Source organism: Carya illinoinensis, chromosome 2, assembly GCF_018687715.1.
Source record: "Carya illinoinensis cultivar Pawnee chromosome 2, C.illinoinensisPawnee_v1, whole genome shotgun sequence".
In the NCBI taxonomy this organism is placed as follows: Eukaryota; Viridiplantae; Streptophyta; class Magnoliopsida; order Fagales; family Juglandaceae; genus Carya; species Carya illinoinensis.
In genome coordinates, this window is record NC_056753.1 from 1,723,816 (window position 1) to 1,742,219 (window position 18,404).

An 18,404-nucleotide genomic window follows, 5' to 3' on the forward strand; every position below is an offset into this window, starting at 1 on the left:
ACATTTTACAATATATGTTTAAAGAAAAATGATATAGACAACCGACGCGTAACCCTGCGGCGGCCTCGCATCCTATGTGGCAAAAAAAATCGAATGACGTTGTTTTGTAAGACAAGGGGCTCTGGTCTCCATCCCATTTCGCACGTTCTATCTTCTCTTTCTATTTTCTCCATCCCACGATTTCCTTTCAACTTCTCCAAGCCTGAAACGCACTCTTTATCTTCTTCACAGAGCCACAAAAACACTAGTCTCCAAGCCACGAAACAAACGCTCTTGAATTCTCCTTGTGCTTCTTGTTTCCTTCCTTGGTTTTTCTAGGATACTTATTGATACTCTCCCATTTATCTTTGTACATTAAAGCATTTCTTTCATATCCCAAGCAAGCCATATTTCCCAACTATTTCCTCCCACAAAACCTCTTCTGAACACCCACTTGGGCGAATTCTTAACTCAGTGGCATTTCTCAGTTGTATTGACCTCGTAATCTCATACTCAGGCCAATTTTCACCTTTCCCACCATCATTTAGTATCTCACTTCCATCCTCATTCTGGTTTTCACCGTGGTTTTGAATTTCAGGGGCCATTAGACCATCAAAAGATGAAGCCTTTACTTCGCTTCTTGTTAGTTTCTGCAAGGTCTCCATTAAAGCGGCATCCCTAGCTTCAATCCAAGCCCGCTCTTTAGCCCAAAACTTGTGCTCCCTATCTATCCTGGATGCCTATTGTTTCCATAGAAAGGGAAAACCAAGATATATGTAAATTAAGAGAAGATCAAGAAAAAATCGAAGATGACAAATAAGATTTTTCATTTCTTCATTATTTCCGTTTCCTTCGTAAAAATACTTCGACAATGAGAAACAAGATTTTTCATAAAAGTAAATGTATTCTCATTCATTTAGTTGGAGACCAATTAAAGGAAGAAAGAGGTGAAAATAAAAAGAGATTAGAGAAAAATTATAAAAAAAAAAGTTCGAACAAAAGGAGGAAGGAAACGAAAAAGGGAAAAACGAACAAAAAGTTCGAATATGAAGAACAGAGCATGAACAAAATGAAAAAACTTAACTTGCCTGGAACAAAGAAACTGAAACGAGAAAACCTAGAAAAAGCCCATTTTCCAGTTACAAAGTTCCAAATTTTTCAAAAATAAATAATATTGGCCACGTCAGCAGAGGCAGCCGCGGGGCCGTAGGGATGGTTGTCCTTAGAACTACTGATGTTTAAAATAAAGGTATTTTTTTTAAAATGATGTTATATTTATAAGGTAATTTACAAAAATACTCCTCATTTTAAAACATTGTTGTGTAAGTGTTGTGAAAAGTGTTGTGCGTTAATCATTCTTCTTTGTTACATATTGAATTATGGACATCCATACACATGGATACTCGTAACTACATTAAAATCATTATTCACCATTTACTGGAGTTGTGAGTGTTGGTGCGCACAACAGGAATCTACCATGCATCCTATCCTAACTTGCTTGATCAGGGGATTAGTTAACTAACAATTATTTATTACTTTTGGAGTTAGTGGGGTTATATATATATATATATATATATATATATATATTACCAACATTCTCTTAAAAGAAATGATTTTTTGCTTTAGTTTTTAGGGACATGTAATTTTATTGTTAAGATAGAAAAGGCAAGAGTTGAAATATTGACTCCGTAGTCTTCTCATAATATTTAGACCTTAAACAATTAAGGCTACGTTTAGATGTTTATGTAGTCTTACATGATATCACGACATATGAATAGTAATAAAAAAATAATAAATAGTGAGTCATTTGTATATAATTGTAATGACCCCTAAAAAAATGGCCCAGCCCACTCAAAAAGCTCAGTTTAACCCATTTCCCTTTTTTCTTTCCCCTCACTCTTCCCTTTCGTTCTTTAAGTTCTCCCAGAACCTAATTTTCTCTTGAAAAATATAGTTACAAGTACAATTATATACTAATCTGTGTACCAATATGATGTGATTAGTCAAAAAGTAGATTTTATTGAAAACAGTGTTGATTTAAATTTTAAGTATGAATAAATCAGTATTAATACACAGATTAGTGCGCAACTGTACTTGTATGTAGTAAAACTCTTTTCTCTCTCATACGAAAAGTCCCTCTCATAATCAGATTCTCTCTCTCTCACACACACCTTTTCTCTCTCTCTACCCCCTTAGACTCACTCTCTAACACCCTGGCTCTCTCGTTTTTTCTCCGATTCTCTCTCTCAACCCCATCATCTCATCTCTCTCTTTAACCCTCATATATATATATATATATATATATATATATCTTTACTCTCTCTCTAGTAATTTATTTCCATGTTTTTTCTCTGTTTCCCTCTCAATTCCTATCCTTTTAACATAATAACCTGCACCCACAACTACTTCTCCTTGCTTTTTATTTTATTTTATTACAATATTAAGTAAATTATTCTCCCTCATAAGTAGTATATTTAATAAATTTTGAATGTAAAATTTGTTAAGATTTCATGTTGTGAATTGTTGAGAATGTACTTGGTTATATGCTATTAGGGTGTGTTGAAGATGAAGTTAATATTCAAGTGTTAGTAGTGAATATTAGTTAAAATTAATCCATGTTGATGTCAGTTATATGGTTGAGTATAGACTTTATTTACATTGAAATAATAAAGGAATAGAGGTTGGTATGGGTGTTGTCCAGCAACATGTCTGCAATCTAGAAATTTGGAATTTATCAATTTTGGAGGATAATCTTGTAGCACAAGTTTAAATTCATGTTATTAAGAATTTGGTGAAATTTTAGAGTTAAATGAGATCATTTTTGTGTAGAAGTTAAGGGTTTGTAATGGTCTAGAAATAGATTCTGAATGACTATAGGCGAACGAATATTGTGTGATTATTTCTTACTAGAAATCAAAGTAAGTGACTCTTTAGTGGGTTTTTAATAAAATAATTGTTGGTTTTGTTTGAAATGGTGCACTTGGGTATTATATTTCAAAAACTTTAGATTCATGCACATTCTTATGCTATTTTGGCTCTACTTGTAGGATTTGTGCAAATTTTGTAATGGTTGGAATGTTGAGAAATGCTATGTGACTTATTAAATTTGAAAGTTAAATGTGAGCATGTTATTTATCCTTGAGCCCATGATATGAATGTCTTTGTGACATATTTGTTGTCCCTCATGGTGTAATATCTTTGTGGCATGATATCTTTATGGTATATTGTTGCCTCTCACGACATGATGTCTTCGTGGTATATTGATAATTTTCTTATTATCATGTAGCATTAAAAATGATATTTGACCGAACATATTAGTTGAGATAAAATTGTATTACTCATTTTATTTTATTAGAATTATATTCACTCTCTTAACTATAGATATGGTAAAGAAAATTGCCAATTCCCACACCTCCATTAAATTACTAATTCTTGTCACATCTTTTTTAGAGTTAATGTAGAAAGTCTCTTCTTTGGAGGTGATAGCTTCGGAGCCAAAATTCTATAGTAGACTTGGGTTATTAACTTGAGGTTGGAAGTTTTGGAGTTTGATGGTTTTGTTACTTGAAGATAATTAATTTGGTTGTACAGAGAGGCTAGAGCTTTCTTTATAGTCATATCTTAGTTATTTTTACAATTTTTGTTAGATTATCTATATTGTAATTATTTAGAATATAATGGTTGTAGCCGAATTTGTGAGTGAATTTTTTAGAATCATTGTATTATGTGTTGTGAATAGTTTGGAGGTTGTATATTTGATATATATTTATGAATAGGAAAAAAGTTTTAAAAATATAGGCGGGACTTTGTCGATTTATGATTTTAGGTTTGAAGCGTTCTACATGGGCTGATAATAAATAATAATGAGGTAATCTGAAACTACTTCATTTACCAGACACAACCTGAAAGATATATATATAAAAAAAACAAAAAAAAAACAAAAAAAAAAGCAATTCGAGAGGAAAATTCGTAATCAACCGAATGGCCGGTCCGGGTCTCATGTTATATTAGGAAATAAATTGCTATATGGGTCAAGTAAGAGGCAATCTTCGAATGGTTTGAGTTGGTAATATAGAGTAAAGTAAGTGTCCGGGGCATGCATCTACTATCATCATCAGTAACGGCGACTAAAGATATAGTTGTCGTATTAGTTCTAAACGAGTCGTAACATTTAAAGAAAAACGTATTCTTTTATAGCTTTAGATAAGGAGGAAGTGTTGTAAGATACACGCACCAGTAATTCTAGATATTTGATTATGAATAAAAAAATAAATCTCAAAATTATTTATCGAATATTTATATTTACAAATTCTTCTTATCACCGCGTACGTGGTCCCTTCGATCCGTCTGCGTCGCGGCCAGCTCATTCACTGCCAATTTACTTATGGGTCAAAGCTCAGTCAACCAGCCCAATGCAGGCTTAACTCCCCCTCATCATGTACTCTCCCACTGTTTCACCTCTCTCACGTCTTTTTTGAAGTTTCATCGATCTATTCACTTAATTTCTCATTTTCAAAGCAAATAAGAAACAAAAAATTAATTGCTCTTATTATCAATTTTGCGACAGGTCGGGTAAGTTAATTTGTAAATAGTAATTTTATATACAATCACTTTTACGTACTTTTTACGTATTTTATTAATAAATTAGTTGTATTAATTTTTTTTAATACTCAACCAATCATATCAATAAAATGTGTAAAAAAATACACACAAGCAATTATATATAAAATTTTTAATTTGTAAAATATGCGTGCATGCATCCATTCATGCAATTTTCCTCATCGCTGCTACGTATATAATTGCTATTCTTGTGAAAATATGTATGTTTCAGTACTACTTGCATGGATATGTACATATAACCCTCATCAAGTATAGCTGTTGGATTTATGCAAGCTGATCATCCGTATAGAATCTAGTCACATTGCTCCTTCTGCCGCATTGTACCAAGAACATCAATGATAGATGTCAGGATGCAATTTGACTACGTACTGTGATAAGATAATTAAGAGTGAAAATTAATGGCCAGATTCGTGGAAATTTCATTATATTAAAAGTCTGGACTTCATTACCATTTACGTCATAAGTGCAGACAGTAAAAGACTTCGATCGGGGACTCATCTTGAAGTAATTTCTGCTTGTATTATTCTTTGTTGGCTAATGCATGGGATGTTTCAGAAAGTGGCCGAAACTTATAAAGTACCGGCCCGTTGGAAATAACAAGATCTCTTCCAAGTGTTCACGGGTCTTAACTTTACCGATGCATGCAGCCCCCGGCCCTTCCCCGCCGTAAACTGATCTTGAAAAGAAGTTTGACAACTTGTTTTCATTAGATGTTCAGCTCTTAGTGGTATACGTATAAGATCTACAAGTTCAATATATATCTATCTATTATAATATTGTCTATCCCACATAAATATAGTAATTTTCTTTTTTTGTTGTGTATTTACATTTTTGCCCCTGAGTTGTTTTGCTGTTAAACCAATAAAACTCTCTCTCTCTCTCTCTCTCTCTCTCTCTCTCTCTCTCTCTCTCTCTCTCTCTCTCTCTCTCTCTCTCTCCCCCATTAGCTAGCAACCTTCTCTCTATTTCTTTTGGGCTATCGGGTTGCATGACCTTCTTATAGAGTTGGTAAAAAACTTGTGCTATGCGAGAGTACAACAACTTTTAAACTCAAGAAAAAACTTTCCTAGCTAATGATATTATTAAAATAGTTTCCATATCTCAAAAGAAAATTAAAAAAAAAAAGAAAAAAGAAAAAAAAACACTTACAGATTAGTATGTAAACAATTTTCTTGATTTGTAACATTTCATCTCTATATAGTATTCATTTATATTTGTAAAAAGTAAAACAAAAAAACAAACAAACGGCCCAAAAAAAGAAGACGAGTAAAAAAAAAATAATCTGAGTATACGTAGTACTTACAAGTATATATATAATATTGTATATTTGATTTTAAACTAAAATATAATTTAACTACAGGCATATGTTAACCATTGTGATATCCGGTCAGAATATACCAATTGAAAGATATTATATTTCACTAACTTATCATTATCTAAAAATATTTTCTAAAATTTACTTTTTTATGCATTAAATTATGCATTAATTAAAATTTTTTTTATAAAAAATCATATATTTTTTTTATTAAAAATATTGTCTCACTCAACTAGGCAAATATGTTTTGCACATTATTCCGACCTAGTATATATATATATAAATGATATTTGTAGTCATGAGTATGTAAGTACTACATAATTATTTAAAAAAATGAATAAATATGGGACCTATATATTTATAAAAAAAATTATTTTTTTAACAGTAGACCATACTCTTTTTCAAAACAACTACACAGCGCTTGTATACTTCACTATTGCATGTAGAATTACTTATATATATATATATGGTTCAAATTATATGAGTAATGTTCAAACTTTATCTTACCTTAATTAAAAAACTTTTTTTCTTTTTTTTTAATGAAGTAGCATTACTATCATATTGATTGATTGTAACTAAAATAGGTTAAATAGTTGTATGAATATTATTATTTATTTCGAAGACACTTAAGTAAATTTTGGAAAATGAAATATATTAATTTTTTTACAACTCTGCTTTAAATGTATGACATTTTAAAAAGAAATAATAATCCTATAACTATTTTATAACAATAATATCGATTTTTCAGTTAAAATAACGTTATAAAAATGATTGTAGTTCTCATTAATTATTTAAAAAAAAACTCTACTTACAATCGCCTACTGTAAACGGCGCACTGACGTGGCAAAAATATTATACGCACCGTTTCGTTTTCATCTTCATAAAATCCATTTCCATTTCTCCCTTGTTTCGTTCCTCTCTGCTCCTTTCTCGAAAACTGCCCATTCTCCCCCACCTCCATTTGTTTCGATTTCACCCTCCCTCCTCAAAATCGATTTCCTCCATTTCCCTCCCCATTCTCCCCCACCTCCATCCCTTGAAGATCAGCTCCCTCCCTCAAGGTTGCCCCCCCTTTTTCCTCCCTTCGAATCGTTCTCTCCCCGGCTAGCTCCCTTCAAAAACCAGAAAGTGAGAAATGACTCTACGACCTTCGTCTTCAAGAAGCAGGACTCGGGCTCGGCAGAGTTCCACGCGAACTCAGCCCGAGTGAAGTCCCAGTAGAGCTTGATCCTCTGGCAACGACTTCGGGTCAAGTATATAGATTTGGAGCTAGATCGAGTTCTGAAGAAAGAGAAGGTTGAAGGGGAGAGAGAGATAGTGATGGAGAAATAGTCCGTGACGTAGATGGTGAGGGAGTGAGAGAAGATGGGTTTTGGACGAGGTGAGTGTGAGATAGGAGGGAGAGCTGCAGAGTTGGGTTTAACCTTGCATTTGTTTCTCAAAACATTCACTTTAAGAATTAGAAAGTTTAAAGGCAATAGAGAGACCGCATAGAATCTTTAGGCGAACGTGCAAAGGCTGAAGCATACAAGGCGAGGTTGGTTGTTGTGCTCGCAAATTTAAGATTGGTGATTCTGCTCCCGAGGAACTTGCAACTGCAACCGAAGTCCAAGGCTCATACATGCCCATAGTACGCGAGAAGCCATCTGTTGAACTAGTGAAGATTACTGAAGAGATGAAATCATTCAGGGCATATGACAAACTCCGCATTGAGAGGACAAACACGCGACATGTCGGTGCAAGAATAAAGAGAGCTGCAGAGGCTGAAAAGAAGAGAGAAGAAATAGTTGGTTTGATACCATCAAGCAGCCTTTGGAACTACTATTGTTGAGAGGTTTTATGCATTTTAAGTTTTATACATTTATCTGAACTCGATTAGAACCTTTTATTCTAAATTTTGTATGGTCTATTGAATTCATGAATTTTCATGACATGATTATAATTTATGTCGACCTCAATTTGGTAATTGATCTTGCTTCTTCCCTTCAAAAATAAAAAATAAAAATATGAGAGAGAGAGAGAGAGAGAGAGAGAGAGAGAGAGAGAGAGCCTAAAGATTGATTAGAGGAAATGGGTGCGAATCATGGGAGGTTTTGGTTTGTTTTTCTTTGAGCAACTTGGACTTTCTTTTATTTTCTTCTCAGCAAACTTGGACTTTGAATTTTGGGTAGATAAGTAATCTGAACTTGACGGGGGGAATTTGGAAGTTTTGCTTCAGATCAAAGCATTCACGACGCCACAAAGTTTCTGGGAGATCGAAATCCACTTGCAGACCAGATCATCACGAAGCTTCTGTGAGCACGAAGACGATGTTGCAGACTAGAGTACTTACAAAAAGCGGGAATTTATTTCTACCTCCATTTTTTTTTCTTGCCACGTCAATCGTTGACTCTGCGGCGACTCTATAAGACGACTGTACGTGGCAGCTTTGCTATTTAAATAAACCACGATATATAACTATATGATATTGATCGAAATTGCACTTTTTGAGGGGCCGGGGATTACAGCCTGATCAGATCATGATCGAGTAGGGATGAGTTAACAGAAACAGATCAATACGATGACTATATAATTATACTAATTAATGGGTGGTTAATTCCTGCATACATGCCCCAGAAGACAAGGCATGCACGTACAGCTAAACAAGTAAGGGGCCAGAATGGCTACCCACTGATCATTACGTACGTACGTACGGCAACTTCTGTTGTTTTGTGCAGTGTTCCATGCGAAAGCATCTTTCCTAGTTTTGGTGGATCAGAGAGCCAAGAGTAGTCCGTTTAATTATTACATAAAGCTATGTACAGCAGTTTTGGTGAAAGTATTGGCCGGAATATTGGCATGGCAGCATCTGCACGTATCTGCAGGGTTTCCAATTTAAGCCCAGTTGATCTTTTCCCGTTTCAATTGGATTTATAATTAATACAAAATTGTTAAATATTTTTAGGGTACGTACTATCTATCTCCATGTTATATATACATATATATAGCTAGGCGGCAGATCATTACTGGCAGCTTATGAGATCATGAGCTTTTGCCAATTTATGCATGAATATTCACCCCGATTGAGAAACAATTACTGACAGAAACAGAAATATATATATATATATATTAGTTGTCACGATATTCCAATATCCCTATATATATATATATATGCATATATGTAGAAAATTAAGCCTCATTTCTATGAGATTTCAAGTTGTCTTTTCTCATTAACTTTGAGTGGCTCAACAATTTGCTGATTTTTCTGGCTTGGGTGGCCTCCGACCTGATCTCTTTTCTCCGATCTCCGATGCAGATATATAAACGTTGCAGATAGACATGATACATGGCACCACCTAGCCAGAGTACTACTCATTTATATTACTATTTTATATTCTGCAACTTGAACAGTAAGTAAATCTCTCAGGCGAAGGAAGTACCCAGCTCCTTCATTAATTTCCTCTGGCTTCCTCTGGCCTCCACCATTCACAGTGAGTCCTTGTTCGGTCTAGCATGCATCTGCTTTTGAAACAGAGAGAACAATCATGGCAGCAGGTACCTGATGAACGAAACGCACGTTTCCCCAACAATCTTATCAATTACCTACACACTTTATCTCTAGGTGTGCCCTCCCCCTACTATATATATATATATATGTGTGTATAAATGCACACACACGTACAGGACCACCACTCCACACTTTGTCGACCAGCCGTTTTCGATCGGCCCTCTATCCCTCTGAACAATATATGTGTGTATTCATTATTACAAAAAAAAAAATTTATTCAGTCTTTAATTTTTTTTTTTTTTAAAAGGGAAAAGAAAAGAGAATATATAGCCTTGAGCTTCCCAATCAATCCTGATCAACACGTACGTGTACCTAATTTGTGTGTACTCCACGACTTAAATATATCATTTTTCTTATATATAAAAAATATAATATTATATATATAGCAGTTTAATTGTAATTTATATAGCAGTTTATAAATTGTAAAATTCATTTTATATAGATATGATAGATATTAAGATATGCTGATTTGTAATTTTTTTTAATTAAACATAAAAAAAAATATAAATCCATATATTTATATATATGTAATTCCCTGGATCTTTCCGAAATATCCAAAAAAGGAAAGGGGCTAGCCAAAAACGGACACTAATTAAACTTGAGGGGATCGCATCCCCACTCAACGACATTGTTTGTGCGCTCCTTACCGTTCTCGCTCGGTGTTTGCGACGGCTGGGGAGGCAGTCGTAGAAGTGAAGCGATGAGGGAGCTCAACAGAATGAGAAATGAAACTTTGTTATTGAACAGTTTGTTCTTTCTCCCATGAAGATTTTTCGTAATTTTCTAGCAGAGAACCGTACAATTAAAGAAGAAAACATCCAAGATCGTCATCAAATTAATGAGATCGAAGCCTAAATTTTAGAAACACTGATCGAGGCCCAAAGAAAATTTAATCTTAGCTAGCTAGCTAGCGATCGAGTAGAGCTAAATGAAAAATAATAATAATTGGCAAGCAGCGCCCCAAGAAAAAGTTCTTCACGGCTTTAATCGAACCCACTCGTAACGTCCTTCCAAGGGCACATCATTGAAGATGTCGTAATTGTACCTGCAACAAATTTTCCATCCACCTCTCAATTCAATATCCACAAGTAGTACCAGTACTAGCTACTAGTAGTAGTAGTGTTTGGTTACTGAGAAACTGCCGCAACAGAAGAAAAAAGAATAAAAGGAAAGATAACTTTCGAGGCCCTTAGTTCTTTTCTCTATTACGACAATTGCTCGTTGAAAGAAAGGATTGGGAAAAGAAGGGACGAAAGACAAGACTAGAAGCACTTCTCTGTGAACTTACTTTTCCACGAAACGTTTTTGCAGGTCTTTCTCGGCGTCCGCAAAGAATTCTTCGATCTCGGACTCCGTTGGCATCTTCCTCTTCTCCACCGTTGATCTGGGGCGAGAGTTCGCCTCGGTTGGCCTCGCCGTTGATTCCAGGTTGGCCGACTCTGCTCGAGGCTCGCTCGATGGCGTCGTCTCTCTCCTGCCAGAGGATTGCATTGCAAATTTGAAATGACGCACATAATATACATAAATACACATATATGATTGTATTTATAGTGGAAGCACGTGGGAGATATACAATTTGAAACGGACAAAAATTAGATCGAAGAAGATCATTTCAGGGATAACACTTGTTTTGAATTTCGAATTCGTGAGCTAAATGATTTCAGAATTTTTAACATTTAGAAGTCTCTATTTGATCAAAACCTTTCTCGGCAGAAACTATACGTGGATGTTTCAACTTCAGAACTCCCATCCTGCAAACATTAAATTCGAGAATTAAGACACAAAATACGAAATTGAAATTAAAGACCGGCAACTAAAGCGCGAAACAAAAGATTCTTCAGGGAGCCGAATTTATCACAGAATTTAATTGGCGACCTGCAGATCTACGAATTCGATTCTCTCTTCCTCCGGTAGCAGCGAACTCGAACCGTTACTGGAGCAACATGATGTCGCGACGTGATCCGAGCTAGGGCTGGAGCACCGGCCTTCCTCCGTCGACTCAGGGGATATCACGAGGCGTCTCCGGTTCCTTAGCTGCACAAACGACGAAGATGACGACTGGGAAAACTTCAATTCCTGGGTGTCGAGCTTCCTCCTCTTCGCGGTGGTGGTGGCTGAGCTGGCGGCAGCCACCATGGCCGGACCTACTCGAGCTCTGGCCCTCACGCCCACCTGAGCGACCTCCATTACCGCAATATCTGCTATTCCAGACCTAGACTTCCTCATATCCGTCTGTGTGTGGAATTCCTCTAATTTACTGTGTTTCTCTTCGCTGCTCGCTTGTTTGTCAGAGAGAGAGAGAGAGTATTTGTGTTTGATGGTGACGGTAGTGATGAGGTGCCGTTGGTGGTCCAGTCTCCGTTAACAACGACGGGGAATCTCAAACGGGAAACGTGACGGCGCCGTTATGCGGATCGGGGTGCGTGGATGTTTGGGCCGAACGATACGCCATTCGTATGGTGCCACGTGGATACATGTCGTTGAAAGAATTTAAATTGCCGCCCCTACTGAAGGGAAGGAATCAGGTGCGGTTTGAAACGTACTTGTAGATTGGTCTTTAGTTTTATAAGCATTTTTTTCCAATTATAATGATTACTTAAAAGGAAAATGTTAAATGTATTTAAGAAAAATTTATAAAAAATTTACTTTTTCACATGTTAGTTATTGATATATTAAAAATCATAAAATTTAAAATTTAAAATTTAAAAATTGAATTTTAAAGGAAAACTAACAAAATAAGTCTTGTAAGTAAAAGTGTAAGTACATATAATACTACTCTTATTGAAAAGATAAATCATTTCATCCTTTATTAAGGTACAGTTTGAGTAATAAAATACGATTAGATGATTTTAAATGAAAGTGAAAAAAATATTATTTATTATTATTATTATTGTTTTGAGATTTAAAAAATTGAATTTTTTATTATATTTTGTGTGTGAATTTGAAAAATTTATAATGATAAAATAAGATGAGATGAAACACTTTTCACTATCTAAACGGGCCTAAATTTGAGCAAGCAGTACTGAACTAGTTTTTCTCCATCAAGGTAAGCCATTCATTTTGGTGAAATAATTGTAGAAGGACTCTCATTTTTCTCTATATAGGAGCCTAAAATTGTTGTTTAGTTTTCAAAATAATTGCAACTTCAATATAACTAAGTGCGTGGATGTAGTCATGTAATGAATTAAGGAGGGTATATATATATAATGTACTTTAGGGAATGTAGAACTGAGTGTTGGGAAAATAAATTAATTTAAAAAGTATAGGCCTATATCCTTTTAATTTGGTGGAAGTGCGTGCATGCATGGGATTCCATCGAAATGTAAAATTCTAACGTACAGATCATGATCATCAGCACGATCGGTCAGCTACGCGCCTGCAGCATGAGTACTACTACTGGAACTACTATGTATATTAACTTAATTGTGAAGTTAATTGGTAAAGGTTTGAACTTTGATTCCATGCATTTCAGTTAGTGGTACTATGCCGGCCTCCGTGCAAAACAATATCCAGCACCAAAATCAAAATATGCATATATGCATTAATAATGCATGCATGAGGCACTTATGGATAGGGGAGACATGCCACACATGGTCATTTAATTTAGGGCCATAAAGGCATAATCGTTAGGTAAGTACCATAGAAATTAATGCAGAAAATATGTATGCAAGCACGTATTTACATGTGTGTGTATATATATATATATTTAATGCATATATATATATGCATGGCATACGTTTGATGATGATCTTGGGCGACATCGCACATGGGGCGCAGTTTTATTTGGACGGTCCAAATGGATGCATGCATGGACAAGTTTTGTCCACAGCCATGCATAAAAATTTTCACTTACCGTACGTCTTGTCAAAGTGCTCAATACCGTCCAAAAAAGTTACCATCCAAATTCTACATTACAAAGATAGACGACATTAATTGGTAGCTAGATAGTTAGATAAGTCCAAATTTCCCATAGGATTGTGGATTAGATTTTTGATATCTATCATGCCTACCTATATATATAGCCTTTATATATATATATATATGACACAACCATAGGTTGCATGGTAGGTCACATGCTGGCTAGCTAATTGTTACTTGAAAAACTCTAGCGAATATATGTACAAATCAAGTATGATCGGTTAAAAAGTAGATTTTATTAAAAATAATGTTAATTTAAATTTTGAAAATGAATGAATCAATATTTATACATAGATTAGTACGTGACTTTACTTATACATATCAAAACTCCTGTTACCTATACGTCTCTCTGATTTTCATCCATCAATTATAATATCATTGGGGTAAATCTGGATGCGGATCCGAGTATTAATTAAGCTATATCCGAATCCGCATCTGGCTTTATAATACAGTTCGAGTACTTGTCTAGGTTAACTCGATTATAACCCTAGCAGGTACCATGTTATAAAAATTTTGGTAATCAGTTATTGTGAATGTAACTAAATTCTCGATTTTTTTTAAAAATTATTTTAGAGAAGAGGTTTACAAATACCAAACTACATCATTTCATCTATAAGACAAGTTTTTTAAATGTAAAATCTAATTCTGGGTACTTGGTACCTATGTTTGGATACATGCCTGGATATTGAACCCAGTTCTCTAGATTCCAAATTGGATTGGAAAAAAAAAATCAGCCTCGATATACACCTTTATTATCATAGACGATAGAGAAATAAAGTTCTCTTGGAATATCATCTTTAGTCTTAATTAGTTATTCCTATTGCTGTTTTGTAATTTAAATGATTTTTCATTAAGTGGTTAATTTATGAAGTCATTTAAAATATGCCACATCAGTAAAGTGATTAGAGATAACAAATTAAGTAATGTAATATGAAGTAACATTATTTGCTATATATATACTAGTAGTTGGGCAAAGTCCAACGGACGTTTGCGTGTATAGAAATATTATTTTTAAGAATTAATATTATTTTTATTAAGAAAATTTTTTGGATTAATAATGTAATGCTTTTAAAAAAAATATATAATTTCTAACATCAAATAGTAAGCTAGATAGACTTAAATCGATTTTAAAGTATTTATAATTACAATCTTATTATTTACTACTGCATGTGCTCTTGGGTATGGCTAGAAATAACAAATACTTGAAAAAAAAAAAAAAGAACCTTAAACCAAAATTGTGCAGCGCAGGAGACAAACCGTTAACAGTAAAGCAAAGTGAAAAAGTGATATAATTTTTATAAAGAAAGAAAATACTAAGGTTTTTTTTATAAGATATTATTATTTGATTTTAATGTTTCATAATGAATTTAAATTGATAAATAAATAATACTTTATTGAAATAATTGTATTCATAAATGTAGTTGGTAAATAGATTTAAACTTAATTATTTTACATTTCTCTTTGTTTATATAAGAAATGAATAGAAATTTTAAACCACATTTATAAATTTATATATATAAATTATAATTTATATAAAATATCATATATATATATATATAGAATAGAATATAGAATATATATCTATATAATTTATATAAATATATATAATAGAACATATATATATATCTAATATACCTCATAAATAAATGATTATCAATGCATGGGTTTCAGGATTGATGCGTGCTGCATGAATTTTGATAATTATGAATTTATTCATAAGTGATTATGGGAGAGATTAAAATAATAAGAACTTTTAAGAATAAAGAGAGAGCCACTTTAATTTATTCATGCAACTAATATCGTTAATTTTAACGGTAAAACAACAAAAACCGTTAAACCAACAAAATTTCGTTTATATAAAATATCATATATATATATACACATACAATAGAACATAGAATATATATTTATATAATTTATATAGATATATGTATATATATAATAGAATATATATATCTAATACATATACCTTATAAATAAATAATCATTAATGTATGGGTTCCAGGATCGATACATGCTGCATGAATTTTGATAATTATGAATTTATTCATAAGTGATTGGGAAGAGAAATTAAAATAATAAGAACTTTTAAGAAGAAAGAGAGAAGGCCACTATAATTTATTCATGTAACTAACAGCGTTAATTTTAAACCAACAAAAACTGTTAGATAGTCACTTTATATATATATATATATAAAGATATCATATATAGTATATGTACTTGCCAGTATATATATATATAGTAGGATATACAAAGGCATTTAAATCATGACTTTGTAAATTAATACACATTTTACACCACAATCATGCCCGCTCTTAATTAGATCGTGATCTAAAGATCTAGTTATGATATATATCACATGACACTCAAAAACAAAGCTAGCTATCCCTTCGATCTGTTCTATTAATTTCTTGCTGATCCGCGCGAGGAGCGCCAAAATGAAGGGATTGATCATGTTCTTTAATTAACTAAACTGATATATATATATATATATACATACTTGGTGAAATGAAGTACTGATTCTTCAAATTTGATCACTTTCCCCAACAATATAATTATTACATGACCTGCATTTCATCCCATTCTAGAGAAATCAGATGCCTTGCGCGGGGCCAGCTCGATCTTCTTGATTTATACTCAAGAATATATAGTCCATGTCGGTCCCTGAATATCATCATGTACATAAATGATGCTTGATATATATAAATATATCCACTGATAGGTGAAGTAGTACTTGCCCAGCAATTACAAAGTGCATATATATATAACATAAAATAGCAGTACGTAATATTCACAGCTGCAGAAAGTAGAAGTACCTGATCTTAATTGCATGTTCGAAGTATTTTCCAGTGGGGATTTCAATGGTTAGATCGATGAATATAAGGTACAAATTTAGACATTTTAGAATAGAAAATAATACTTGGCCCCTTTAAATTTATTGTTCAAAATTACCGTTAGGGTCTTAATTTAATTTTTTTTCTTAATGGTTAAGAAAATGACTATTAATAAAATAGTACTTATGCATTTTTCTTCCTTAATGCTTAAGGATATTAAAAAAATTGTTTAAAAGAAAATAAATAAATAAATAAATAAATGCACTAGAGGGCATGCCCAACGGTATTACATGTTGAGCGGCCCCCTAGCACAGCCCTTCTAGAATTTTTGTTTGATTAATATTAGAATTTAGAATAAGAGATAGACACATAAAGTAGACCGACAATATTTCTAACTAGTAAATTTCCCATTGAGTATTAAATTATGCCTAATAGATGTTATGAAACTCATCACTGTATCTGTCTATCTCTCAACCACTTTATTCCTAAATTTCAAACTGAAACTCTAAGAAACCCAATTCCAATCCAATCTCTTATCTACGTTGATGGTAGGACCCAATATTGTCTCTTTTTTTTTTTTTTTGGGGGGGTACATTCACGACAAAATTGCCCTTTCATGTAATCTGATGAAGATCCAATAATTCAAAGCACCATCATGGAAAGGAAGAAGTAAAGAGCCTACAGTACAATTATGGAAAGAAAGCACTTTCAGAATTATATATATGCTAAAAGAAAGCATACACACGCAGAGTGAGTGAGACTTTCCAACTATAATCTTGAACGCTTTTAAGTAGTTCTCAAGTGATTCCGATCATGAATTATTTAGTACTAAAGCATATACATTATAAGAAATTGCAAATTATTTCATGTAAAAATGATTATTTTTTATTGAAATGAGTTCGTTTGGTCTCAAATAGTTATTCTCATCTCATATAATTTGTCACAAATTGTCATTTTTCTTGTAGTGATTTATATATACATTATTAGTGATCCTGATTCAAATTAAAGGTGTTGAAGATCAAGTAATTATCGGCTGATTAATTTAATTAATTTTATTTTTTTGAATTTTAATAAACTAATTTGCTATATATATATATAAGTTAATTAATTTATTCCAGGAAAATGAAAGTAGCTGCGAACATTATCATGACCCTGATCAGATGGACGATCAAAGTTAAGATGGCAGACATATAAAAGCAAGATTCCTTGAGGTAAAATAATAAAAAGGTAATGGACATAGGCACATGGATTTTAGGTGAGGATGGGGCACAGAAACCAGTAGATCGAGAACTTTGCCTTGCATGGAAATTAAGGTGGCAGACCGTCATTCACGTAGAAAGGACCTCAGCCCCCAGCCTAGCTGGGGCTAATTAAAGACCGAAAGATCATAATTTCAACCAGCTAGCACTAAAAGTGCTTTCGAGGAAAAAAAATAATAAAAAGAAAAGTCTAAAAGCACTGCTTTTGGTTTGCTTTAGCTGAACCAGCTAGCACTTATACATAGCTACGTGCAAAATGGTATTTCTTAGTAATGAAGTTACAAGAAACCCTTATCATTATTTGAAGATATATATGATCTGCAATTAATGCTCTGATATGCATATATACTGCTTGTTAATTCGTTTCTTCTTGAATTATAAATTTTGACTGTGTTTTAAATGTTATCACTATAAGAAAACCGGTTAATTATATATTGTCAGTTATTTTTTGTTAAAATGAATATGTTTTAGCAAGAAATAGTTATTTTCTAGGAAAGCAATTGACAATAACTGAACAATCTTCTTGTAATGTATATGTTTTTTCTCATTACTCATAATTAATGAAGTCAAGCAAAGTTGTTTTATTCTTAAAATTAGCTACATATATTTTACAGTACATCAGCTTAAAAATATAATTTTTCTTTTTTCAATTTCACTAAAATCTCAATGGAGCTAAACCAGGTTTAATATCTCACAAGAAATTACAAAAAAAAATAAAATAATGAACACCAAATTTACAAATCTCCAGAAAATTCACGAGTGTTAAATCTTTTTTAAGCAAATTCATTAGTCGTTGTAATGAGTTGGCTGCAATGGTCCTAGCTAGCTAGCTTCATGCCCCGAGGCGGTGGTACGTGGAGTTCAATCAATTGATTGCACGAGAACGTACTACTGCATGCACATGCAAAGCTAAAACCTGGCCGGCGGCCAAA

General features: G+C 33.2%; 1 protein-coding gene across 1 annotated transcript; it reads right to left on the minus strand.

Annotated features, from left to right (window-relative positions):
* Positions 1-10,177: 10,177 nt before the first annotated feature.
* LOC122296382 (cyclin-dependent kinase inhibitor 7-like) lies at positions 10,178-11,762 on the minus strand. Its single transcript, XM_043106015.1, has 4 exons — positions 11,337-11,762; positions 11,163-11,212; positions 10,750-10,935; positions 10,178-10,506 (listed from the first exon to the last, which is right to left on the minus strand). Exons 1-4 carry the CDS (start codon positions 11,685-11,687, stop codon positions 10,437-10,439), a joined length of 657 nt encoding a protein of 218 aa, XP_042961949.1. The 5' UTR covers positions 11,688-11,762; the 3' UTR covers positions 10,178-10,436.
* Positions 11,763-18,404: the final 6,642 nt, after the last annotated feature.

Coding starts and splice junctions, on each gene's coding strand:
- LOC122296382 (XM_043106015.1), bottom strand. CDS start 11,687: ATGAGGAAGTCTAGGTCTGGAATAGCAGATATTGCGGTAATGGAGGTC. Junction 11,213..11,336: donor TCGAATTCGTAGATCTGCAG/GTCGCCAATTAA, acceptor TAATGTTTGCAG/GATGGGAGTTCTGAAGTTGA. Junction 10,507..10,749: donor CAAAAACGTTTCGTGGAAAA/GTAAGTTCACAG, acceptor AATTTGTTGCAG/GTACAATTACGACATCTTCA.